Below are 13088 nucleotides of genomic sequence, written 5' to 3' on the forward strand. Positions count from 1 at the left end.
TAATGAGTATAACAACATAATACTATCGCATGACATGAAAGCTAAATCAAATGATTAGGATAGGAATTTAACGGACTGTCAAATGAATCGATAATCAAAGACGTGAGGAGTTTTTAACAGATATAGTAATTTAGTGGTTTTTAATAACTTGAATATGAAACAATAAAGAGTGGGGTAAGGATCCGTACCTTAATAACTCCAAAGTGAAGCTACCTTGTGCTAATATTTTAGATTTATACGGGCAGAGTTTAGACTACTGATTAATCTTTTAACCTAATTTAAATAACATGCACACAAACTAGGTTAGTAACTTAATACAACATTTACGTCAATTCACGAGATTAAACCCTCACAATGATTAACAAGTGCAATACTTAACAATTCAATCGGATTCACAACGAATAACAGAGCATAGTCCGAATTCGAACAGTACTCAAATATTCAAGTTGAAATCACGACGAATAATCAAAGTATAATCTCAATTTGAGCAGCACTCGGACAATCGTTGGATAGTTATAATCGATCGGACGTTGAATCGTAATAGCGATCGAGTTATTACCCTGATTGCGGCAGCGTTTCGAGATGATTAGTGTGTGTTGTGTAGTAATTGAATTATATCTCAGTGAATATTGTGAATTTTTCCGTCGAAGTAATACCAAAATTCAAGTGCCACTGCCCCCTATTTATAGCTGGAAAATGCTCCCCCTCGCGCCACGCGAAAGAGATATGTGTACCCATCGCGTGGCGCGACGGGTCTACTTCCTAGCCTAGGTTGTTTCGTGTCCTACATAGCTTTGCTGAGTAAATGTACGAATAATTTCCAATTCTACAGCAAAATTAGAAGATAAATATCCACTAGGGTTTAACCCCCTTGAGTTTTAGGGGCCCTGATCATGATTCCGATTGTTTCGAAAATTTTAGGGTTAGTGCAGAATCACCTGGGGATCTTAATCTGGGTTTTCTAGTGGTTTATAATTACTATTATTCTTTTTATTTCTAGAATAATGATTTTGAATTTATGGGCATTACAACTATTACCCCCTTAAAAGAAATTTCGTCCTCGAAATTTTTCAAATAAGAATATAACTTATTGCATAAGTAACAGAGACGAAACTTTCATAGCAGAGTTACTAACTTATATAACCAGAATCTCCTAACCACACATGTGTATCTGAAATTCATAACTAAGGTCATGACTATACTTGTCAATTACCTTATATATGTTCCCTAATGGTCCTTTTATAACGTATCTTAATAAAATATCTTACCGTACGAAAAGTTAATAGAAACTTACAGATACTTAGAGTGACTATTAGTACTGATATTTCCTACATAGATATGCTTAGCCATAGCTAAAATATCTTCACATAAGGTAAAGCATAAATGACCGTAAACAGAAACAAATGAACATATATCAAAGAGCAAGATTTACCGTTACTCGACTAAAATTCTATTGCGAGAATAGATTAGGGTATAGAGAACGAATTGATTCTTCCGATTCCCATGTTGCTTCGTGTTCAGAGTGATTTTTCCAAAGGACTTTAACAAACGGAATTACTTTCCTACGCAAAACTCTTTCTTGTCGATCTAAGATGGCTTCTGGTTCCTCTTCGTAGGACAAATCTTCGTGAATTGTAAGTAACGGATAACTAATGACGTGGAGTGGATGATAATTATATCCTCTTAAAGAGGATACATGAAAAACATTATGAACGTGAGAGAGTTGAGGCGGTAAAGCCAGTCGATATGACACTTCTCCAATTCTTTCAAGGATTTCAAACGGACCGATGAAACGGGGACTAAGTTTTCCTTTAATTCCAAATCTACGAACGCCACGCCATGGTGATACCTTTAAGAATACGTGGTCACCAATTTTAAATTCGAGGGGTCGCCTATCTTGATCTGCATAGCTCTTTTGTCTACTCTGAGCTTCTTTCAGTTTTTCTCGGGCCATAGTGACTTTTTCATTTGTAATCTGAACTAATTCTGGCCCTTCAATAATCTTTTCTCCGACTTCATCCCAGCATAATGGTGCGCGACATTTCCGACCGTACAAAAGCTCAAAAGGTGCCATGCCAATACTTGCTTGCCAACTATTGTTGTAAGCGAACTCAACAAGACATAAATATTCATCCCAGTTTCCAGACCATTCAAGTGCGCATGCTCGGAGCATGTCTTCCAAGGTCTGAATCGTACGTTCTGACTGCCCATCTGTATGTGGATGGAAAGCCGTACTAAACTTTAGTCGTGTCCCCCAAGCTGCCTGAAAACCTTTCCAAAATCGTGAGGTGAAACGTGGATCTCTATCGGAAACAATGGAAGATGGTGTGCCATGGAGTCGAATAATTTCTTGAAGAAATATTTCGGATAACTTATTAACCGAAAATCCTTGCTGAATTGGTAGAAAATGTGCTGACATTGATAATCTATCGACAACAACCCATACAACATCATTCTTCTTGAATGTCTTAGGTAAACCAGTAACAAAATCCATTGTGATCTCATCCCACTTCCATATGGGAATATCCAATGGCTGCAACAGACCGCTTGCTCGTTTGTGTTCAATTTTCACTTGTTGGCAAGTGAGGCATTTACTTACGTATCGAGCAACGTCTTCCTTCATGCCATTCCACCAGAAGTTCTGTCTTAAATCTCTATACATCTTGGTAGATCCTGGGTGAATCGAAAATGGTGAGCTGTGAGCTTCGGCTAACAATGACTCACGAAGGGTGGAGTCATCGGGTACACAAAGTCTTTTGCCGCACCAAATCACCCCCTGATGGTCTATACTAAATTCAGATTGCTTACCCACCTCGAGATTTTGCACAATTGCCCAAAGTTCTTCATCTTGCTTTTGTGCATCTTTGATCCGGGATATGAGGTCGGGTTCAATCTGCATTCTAGCTAGATATCCATCAGGTTTACTATCCTGAAGCCAAATGTCCATCCTTTCGAGATCCCTCCTAATATGAGGTTGAATTTGTAGGCAAGATATAGTCCCGGAATTCTTTCGGCTTAATGCGTCAGCTACAACATTGGCTTTGCCTGGATGGTATTGAATATTTGCGTCATAATCTTTTAAAAGTTCCAACCACCTTCTTTGCCTCATATTTAGCTCCTTCTGCGTAAATATATACTTGAGGCTCTTGTGGTCGGTAAAGATGTCACAACTTTCACCATACAGATAATGTCGCCAAATCTTAAGTGCAAAGACGACTGCGGCTAGTTCTAAATCATGTGTAGGATAGTTAACTTCATAAGGCTTCAACTGACGGGAGGCATAAGCGATAACCTTCCCATGTTGCATTAGCACACAACCTAATCCTTTCTTTGAGGCATCACTGTAGACTTGGTAACCTCCTGATCCAGAAGGGAGAGCAAGTATCGGAGAGGATACGAGTCGTTTCTTTAATTCTTCAAAGCTTTTCTCTTGTTCCTCATTCCATGAGTACTTCACCCCTTTCCTTAGGAGTTTTGTGAGTGGTAAAGCAATTACCGAGAATCTCTCAACAAATCTTCGGTAATAGCCAGCAAGACCCAAGAAACTTCGTATTTCGGTAACAGAAGTGGGTCTTGGCCATTTTGTAATAGCTTCAACCTTTGTTGGGTCTACCATAATTCCCTCTGCTGATATGACATGACCTAGAAATGACACTTGGCTAAGCCAAAAGTCACATTTGGAAAACTTCGCATACAACTTTTCATGCCGCAAGGTTCCAAGTACTACATGTAGATGTGCTTCATGCTCTTCGCGACTCTTAGAATATACCAGAATGTCATCGATAAAGACAATAACGAATTTGTCTAGGAATTGGTGAAATACGCGATTCATCAAATCCATGAAGACTGCGGGTGCATTAGTTAGCCCAAAGGGCATAACCAAAAATTCGTAATGACCATATTGAGTACGAAAAGCGGTCTTGGGAACATCATCATTCTTGACCTTTAGCTGATGGTACCCAGACCTCAGGTCGATTTTTGAGAAGAACTGAGCCCCCTGAAGTTGATCAAAGAGATCATCAATGCGAGGTAGAGGATACTGATTACGAATAGTAATCTTGTTCAGTTCTCGGTAGTCAATACATAAACGCATACTACCGTCTTTCTTCTTCACAAATAAGACCGGAGCACCCCAAGGTGAAACACTGGGTCTTATGAATCCTAGATCTAACAATTCTTGCAATTGTTCCTTCAACTCCTTCAGTTCCATCGGGGCCATACGGTATGGAGCTTTAGAAATAGGTTCGGCACCAGGGATCAAGTCGATGGTGAATTCTAATTGACGGTCGGGTGGTAATCCCGGGAGTTCATCCGGAAATACATCAGGATATTCACGAACAACGGAGTGGCTATCGATACTCTTAATACTAGCAGAAGTATCCTTAATCGATGCTAGGAATCCAGCACAGCCGTTTGATATGGATTTTCGAGCCTTGAGCGCAGAGATAATTTTAAGAGATTTATGAGCTTGAATTCCCTGATATATAATATCAGGATGATGAAGATCACCGAAAATAACACGGCGAGAATGACAATCTATAGTTATGTGGTGTCGAGATAACCAATCTATTCCTAGAATAACATCAAAGTCACACATATGTATTGGAAATAGGTCTGCCTTACACACAATAGATTCAATATAGATCGGACAATCTTTATATACGTAAGTGATTACGGATGAAGTTCCTATGGGAGTGGAAATGGTTAAAGTATGATCTAAGAGAGTTGGTCTTATTGGAAGATACTTAGTAAACGAGTGGGATACTAAAGAATGGGTCGCTCCTGTATCGAATAACACATAGATACTACGTTTACCAATCTGAAGGGTTCCAGATACAGTACCTGGAACATTAGCAGCATCAGTAGCAGAAAGTGCGAAAACTCTTCCTCCAACATTGGGTTGATTATTCTTCTTAGTATCTTTCTTAGGACATTCCTTGATCATGTGTCCAGTTTGGCCACATCTAAAGCATGCTCCTGTACTTCGGTGACATACGCCCTGATGTCTCTTACCACAATTATTACATAGAGGATATGTAATCTGATTCGGGTTTACTTGTTGATTCAGTGGTTGAGCTCTAATAGGTTCTGCATACAACTGAATCTGGTTTTGAGCAGGCCTCGGGTTTTGAAGTCTAGGTTGCCATGGACGTGCTTGATTTCCAGAGTTTTGATTTCCTTGCACTTTACGATCTTGATACTGTGGCGTAGTGGATAATTGGCCGATTTCTTGCTTAAATTGGCCTTCCCTATTTCTCTTCTTATTATCCCCAGTTCGAGATAGGAATTCTTTCCTTTCGAATTCAAAAGTTTTGATTGCATCAGCAACTTCGGTGATATCCTTAAATTTCATGTACATGATCGATTTCCGAATTCGATCATTAACTGCCCACTTGCATTTTTCTGCCTGGACTTCTGCTGATCCTGCAACATCTCCTATAATACTAGCCAACCTTGAAAATCGAGTAATGAACTCAGAGGCTGGTTCATCACTCCCCTGTCGAATTACTGCATACTCCCTGATATAAGCTTCTTTATCAGCGGTCGAAAAATACTTGTCGTAAAAGATATTACGAAAGTCGACCCATGAAAGATTAGCGTCAAAATCATCCCCTCCTTTGACTTGCTTATATCCTTCCCACCAAGTTTGTGCGTCATCTTCCAATTTGTAGGTAGCCAGTCTAACTTTGTATTGCTCCGGAACTCCAAGAACTCCGAAGATCTTTTCAACATGAGCTATCCAGTTTCTTGCTTCGACTGGATTAGTAGCGTGACTAAAGGATTTCGGCTTTTGTTTTTGGAATTTACTAATCCATATGTCTATACTATAAGTAATATTGTTGGTGGTATTCTCACGAGTTTCACCACCAGAGGTTGGATTAGTGTTAGTGCGTTCTGGATGACGAGTTTGTTGAATAACGGCCTCAGCTGTTTGGGCAACAAGGTTTGGAAGCAACCCAGCAACAGCCTGGTTGATAGCATTAATTATGTTTGGATCAACTGGAGTCTCATTCGAAGAAGTGTTGTTACGTTCATGGTTAGTACGAGTATTCCTACGTGGCGGACGACGAGGAGGCATCTATAAGAATAGACATAGGAGTTAAACCAAATAAGAGATCAAGTTGAATCCGATCATAGATATCTACCCATTCCTCACAGGTCTTAATTACTATCTTCAAGTTTTCTACAGGAAAGAGCCTTTGCTCTGATACCATAGCTGTAACACCCCAACCCGGAAGGGCTGACGTGTCACAATAATGGTAACATAAACAAAAGTCATAATTCCATTTATTTATTTCATAAGGATACAACCACACGACTATTAAGATTAATATACAAGCGGAGACATTCATCTTAATTAACTAACATCTTCAGATTTATTCCTAGGCTTTATTCTTCTCTCTTTTCCCCTCCCAAAGTAACCTGTGGACCTGTATATACAAAAAGTTTACGGAATGAGCCGAATGCTCAGTACGGAATTTTAGGCTCAAATAACAAATAATGCTTTATAGGAAATCTTATCCGGATGGAACTTTATGATATGATGCAAGAACATAATTTCATAATCATATCTTACAGATGTACCCATGAGCAAACTTAAAACGTGACAATACACAGGTAGCTACTCCTGCATAATTATCACATGAGATGGCGAATTGGCATACCCGTTATCCACCTCCTTTTACTTAAATCCTAGGATCGATCCATACGCCTCCTAATAGCCTTATGTACCACACTTGTACTTAAGAGACGCCGTGAACTGATCTCTCCGTCACGGATGGAGCACATGATGTTGATGCCACAACAACATGCTCGTGGGACACTCCACGAGAAGCGATACTCAGGGTATCAGAGTACAAATGGTCTTATTCACATAACTTATAAAACTTATTTTCATAACAAAACGGAACATATATTGGAACATGCGATAATGAGTATAACGACATAATATTATCGCATGACATGAAAGCTAAATCAAATGATTAGGATAGGAATTTAACGGACTGTCAAATGAATCGATAATCAAAGACGTGAGGAGTTTTTAACAGATATAGTAATTTAGTGGTTTTTAATAACTTGAATATGAAACAATAAAGAGTGGGGTAAGGATCCGTACCTTAATAACTCCAAAGTGAAGCTACCTTGTGCTAATATTTTAGATTTATACGGGCAGAGTTTAGACTACTGATTAATCTTTTAACCTAATTTAAATAACATGCACACAAACTAGGTTAGTAACTTAATACAGCATTTACGTCAATTCACGAGATTAAACCCTCACAATGATTAACAAGTGCAATACTTAACAATTCAATCGGATTCACAACGAATAACAGAGCATAGTCCGAATTCGAACAGTACTCAAATATTCAAGTTGAAATCACGACGAATAATCAAAGTATAAGCTCAATTTGAGAAGCACTCGGACAATCGTTGGATAGTTATAATCGATCGGACGTTGAATCGTAATAGCGATCGAGTTATTACCCTGATTGCGGCAGCGTTTCGAGATGATTAGTGTGTGTTGTGTAGTAATCGAATTATATCTCAGTGAATATTGTGAATTTTTCCGTCGAAGTAATACCAAAATTCAAGTGCCACTGCCCCCTATTTATAGCTGGAAAATGCTCCCCCTCGCGCCACGCGAAAGAGATATGTGTACCCGTCGCGTGGCGCGACGGGTCTACTTCCTAGCCTAGGTTGTTTCGTGTCCTACATAGCTTTGCTGAGTAAATGTACGAATAATTTCCAATTCTACAACAAAATTAGAAGATAAATATCCACTAGGGTTTAACCCCCTTGAGTTTTAGGGGCCCTGATCCTGATTCCGATTGTTTCGAAAATTTTAGGGTTAGTGCAGAATCACCTGGGGATCTTAATCTGGGTTTTCTAGTGGTTTATAATTACTATTATTCTTTTTATTTCTAGAATAATGATTTTGAATTTATGGGCATTACAGTCATATATTCCCGATCCGATGCAGTACCTTGTGCTTCAACCTCGTCTTCATCAGTATCAATGTGCACTTTCCTATTATCTAACGACACATTGGGTTGATCATATTCTGTAAACAACTCATCGCTCAAACCCTCTTTCCTTATAAACTTATGTAGCGTAAAACATGCAAAGGTAATGTTCCTGTGTAACCAATGGAAATGGTGCCATCCTCTTCAATATAGGGAATCGTGCTTTCAAGACACCAAAATCATGCTCAATGACGTTCCAAAGTTTTGCATGTGCATGGTTAAATTTCTCTTTATTAGTCAATGCACGTCTCCGACGAAAATTCCCAAGCCAATACCTCACATTGCGATATGGAGCCATAAATCCTCGTATGTGTGCATACGCGACATCACAAAGATAATATTTGTCTGTAAAGATATACAATTAATTAGAATATTAAACTAAGATAGGAATATTTAACAAACCATAAACATACCTTGTGGTGGAAACAGAAATGGTGTGTGTGGATCTGTTAATGCCTCTAATAACATTCTAGCATCATGTGCTACCCTGATGTGCGTGTAGTGTAATATAATTTTGATGTATATTTAAGCCCCTTTTTACAATTTTAGCCAAGTTTTAAATTTATAAAACACGATATTCACTAACACTAAACACACATATGGGCAAGTGCACCCATCGTGGACGTAGTATAGTGTTGGTAAGATACCGAGGTCGTCCAAGGACACAAGAGCTTTTAATACCGGTTTATCCTCAACGTCTAATCAAATCAAAAAGTGAGAAAAAATGTTTTAAACTAAGAAAAATAAAAACTAACTAAATGCTGAAAATAAAAATAAAATAAAAACAGATAGACAAGATGAATCACTTGGATCCGACACGTGTATTAGTATAACCTTTGATTATTTTCGCACTTTTGCACTTGTTTAAGAGATTATCTTAGTTATTGTAGTAGGCCCCTCTTTTGAAGGCGACGTTACCCTCAACCCAGTAGTTTGAGTCAGCAAGGATACAATCCTAAAGGGTCGGATTATTGAAAGATAATGAATTAAGTTATTAATGCAAATTGTGGTAGGCCCCGCTTTTGGCGGTGACGTTACCCTCGGCTAAGTAGTCTGAGTCAGCAGGGATACAGTCCTAAATAGCCGGGTTATAGTATTAATAGTAGTTAACTTATGAGGGGGTCAAAGAGTTTGGATCCCCGCCATCCAACACCTATGGGCATTGAAGGAGATCCTACTAAATTTGACCCAGGTCCCAAGCAGGACCTCTAAACGCTGAACAAGGGCAAGACCCTTACCAAACCGTTCCCTTAACCCCCGACCAGGTAGCCAACATACCTCCATATAGACCGTGGAGATATGAATGGTGAAAATCTTTTATTTTATATAGACAGTAAAATAATGCCAAGACACCACGGACAAACGATAAGGAAAGATCACCTTCAACATAAGTAACTAGTTATTAAAGTCATTAATACAAAACCAAATAAAAAGTGCAAAAGATTAAAAATAAAAAGTATTATACTAAACACTTGTCTTCACCAAGTGATGTAAGAGACTTAGGCAAACATGGCCTTGATTGTCAAGAACTCTTACGATCAATCTTGGATCCCGAGACGACTCACACACTCTACGATGGACAATGGATTGTAACGCCCTGCGTTTTCAAACTTCCTACATTTAGAAACCTTACGTGAAATTCTAACTTTGGAAATCTTGTGTTCTTATAACCATTCTTTCATTGTAATCGTTGTAAAAAAAACGGAACTTGCTTCGTAAATAAAACTTGTACGTTACACTTTTTACCTAGTTAAATCATGTTTTATTTCATATTTCACCTTGTTACAAGTTAGGGGAAACATTGTTGCATATTATTACACAACTTAACTAACAAAATTACTCATTATAATGTTTTAAAAAAATAAAAAAATAAAGAAATATGGCAGCCCAAATTCAGCCAAATTCAGCCCCATATAGTTGGGTTTTGTGGGCTAGTTTCAAGGTGTAACCCCTTCTAAACACTTCCAAAGCCCAACCCATTGAAACCCTAATCCTTCCCCCTATAAATACCCCTTATAACCAGCCTCCCTACCACTTTTACAACCCTAAAAACTCACAAAACATCCACCAAACCGTAGCTGAAAGCAAGGGTTCGAGTAGATTGACACCCCTTCACGAAAATGAGCATAACTCACTCAATTCTTATCCGATTCACTCGATTCTTTTTCCTACTTGCTTGTATAATCATGGGGTTCGATTCCTAGACTTCTCCTTGGAGAAATCAGACCTGGAAATGCCCCGAAATAGTCCATAAACTTTCTGTTTGTTTTTATGTTCATCAAAAACTTGTTTAAACCTATGCAACTTGTGTCCAACACATCTCATACCTATGTCCTAATGCTTACAACTTATCCCATGGTTGGTTAAGCTTAAAAACAAGGTTGAGACATTTAAAATCAGAGGATTAAACCTCATAAACTTAGTGTTTTGTTTAGGGTTTTTAACCCACAAGTCATGTCAAACTTTGTCTTTGATACATGAGTGATTATGGAACAACTTGGGTTGTCCAAACATACAATCCTCACATGATTTGATGATTTCTCTTAGTTAGTATGTATATTTCTTATTCTTTATTGTATGTTCATGACCCTCCTTGGTTGTTTTTTTTTTACATCAAGTGTAGTGGTAAACACATAGAGGTGCCTAAATGGAAGACTTGATCTTCCTACCTCCTACATGACTTCTATGACATTTAGAGGTACCAAAATGAAGATTTTAATCTTCTACCTCATGCTTGAACTATTGGACATATATTATATAACCTAAATATATTATTCGAATAATCGAATCTTTGATGATGAACTAGTGTTCATATGTCGGGGTACTAGATTACATCATCCTAGACTATGATAACTTGTCACGATTCTAATGGAACCTTGTTCCATGAAAACATCTAAACTCCTTCGAGTTTCCTAGTGTCAAGAACAAGCATCATATGTACTAAATGATTATTTTCCATGTTATTCTCATATCTTATTTTTATGTTGTTTTAAACACCGAATCTCGACTCTAAACATACTTGAACCTTAACCCTTATACATTCGGACTCTAAATCTCTACTCGTCAACAATTGGATAATCGGAAAACATATGCAAACTTTGTGAGTATACTCGTATTTCCCCCTTTTACTTTTACCACTTTTGGGGTGTAACATGTTTACCTATTAAAACTTACACATGAACTTTTGTCTAAACACACGAACATTCCTATAACAATGCTTGTATATGTGATGGCTTGATACTTTAAATTTGGGTGATTCTTATGTGTTGAACTTATCATTAACTTCGTACGAGCCAAACCTTGACATATGTAGCGCTATAGGATTAACGACCCGCCCGTAAACTTGAGGTTATGTCTTGAGCATATTGCGTTTTCTTGGTTTGATATGTTAGACACATGCCATGTTTAAATGTTTATCTTGAATCACATGCTTGCTATGAGGAATTGTTCAAACTTATCTTTTGCTATGTACGTATCAAACTTGTATACTCGCCTTTGCTTTTGCATTGAACTTTATTTTAAACATGTTACAGGTTGAGGACGATGATGCTATGAAATGAAGTAGCGTTGATGCCTAGATACACATATAGACGTTAGGGTTTAAAATGTTGTATCAAAATTTTGTTATGTTATCATGTTGTTATGTTAAACTTGTCGTATTTGAATTTCTTGTAATGTTGACTATTTGAAGTTATGAAATGAAATGAAATTTGGATTTTCTAAATATTGTCACAAATAGCGTTATGATGTCTCTAGCAATCTTCACACTTCGTCTCATCCCGATGTTTCCGCCATTGGTTGGGGTGTGACAGATTGGTATCAGAGCCATAGCTATAGGGAATTAGGAAAAGTAGGAATGCTTTAGCCTAGTCTATAGTTTTAGAACCTTATTCGTATGCTTTGCTTGGACTACTACATGATACTTTATTTGTTACTTATTTATGCTCTTTTAAACATGTATGTTACTCATGTGTAATATTCGACATGTTATTCTTACGCATTAATGCTTGTTTTATTATGTGTTAACACTTGTTTCGTTGTTCGATTCTTTATGTGTTATTCTTGACATATTTCTCTATGTGTTAATACTTGTTTTATTTCGTTATTTAAGTATCATCCTTGATATGCTTTCTTATGTGTTTATACTTGTTTGTGTATCTCCTTCGACATACACTTCCCTCATGCATTTTACTCGATTATTCTAAATCCGACAACACTCATATTGTACAAATGAGACGAATTCACCAAAATAGGCGTGAAACCCACAATTTGGTGAACGACTCTCAATCTACCTATTCTTTTTTTTTTACACGAGATATCGCGATTAAGCTAGGAGTGAAATCCACATCTTAATGGTAAATCTCAAATTTCAAGTTCTAGTGGACCCTCGTCAACACGTCGAAATTAAATTTTGACCTGACGAGTACCAACCACACTTAGGATACGAAATCGTCAAGTTAGGGGTGAAACCCGCACCTTGTCGACTAGTTCCACTCCTTGGCATTTTTTTCATAAATCCCGCCAAGTCTCGAAATTTCGATTGATTTGGGACATGTAGTAACCGGAAGGGTAAATACCGTTAACCGACTTGTCGGCGAGAGTATTTTACCTATTAGGCCAAAGCATGCTCCTCAAATTCAAAAGACTTTTCGACCACTTTGGTTAGTCAAAGTTCCGTTTTGGAACACTCCAAACTTTGGTCAAACATGTGTTTCTATTGTTCATTTTATACGATGCAATCTTTCAACCTCGAGTTTACCTTTGATTTCTCTTTTCACACGCACAACATATCGAACCTTGTCGATACATTTATATATGCATGATTTCCATATAATTTAAATTCATATTCCTTGTAACAACTAGTGGAGAGGTATCATCGAGATTCGAGTGACTTCCTTAGCTTGACGATTGACTCCACCCCTCTTCCCTTAAAACGACCTCACCAACGAGTTAGGGTGATTCCCTTACTTAGGTGACCGTTACCCATAACTTCTCTTTCAAAATATTTTATTATGCAAACCCGATCATGTTTTATACCTAAATCATTTATCATTATTCAAA

The 13088-nt window shown here is 37.8% G+C and overlaps 1 protein-coding gene across 1 annotated transcript; it reads right to left on the reverse strand.

Annotated features, from left to right (window-relative positions):
* Window positions 1-1537: 1537 nt before the first annotated feature.
* Window positions 1538-8495, reverse strand: LOC118485060 (the record flags this gene model as incomplete). Its single annotated transcript, XM_035981292.1, has 6 exons — window positions 8441-8495; window positions 8303-8372; window positions 7988-8139; window positions 2809-5658; window positions 2317-2673; window positions 1538-1938 (listed from the first exon to the last, which is right to left on the reverse strand). Coding segments are annotated over exons 1-6 (3885 nt in total), but the record flags the coding sequence as incomplete, so codon positions are not given.
* Window positions 8496-13088: the final 4593 nt, after the last annotated feature.

Source organism: Helianthus annuus, chromosome 12 (genome assembly GCF_002127325.2).
Source record: "Helianthus annuus cultivar XRQ/B chromosome 12, HanXRQr2.0-SUNRISE, whole genome shotgun sequence".
NCBI classification, from domain to species: Eukaryota; Viridiplantae; Streptophyta; class Magnoliopsida; order Asterales; family Asteraceae; genus Helianthus; species Helianthus annuus.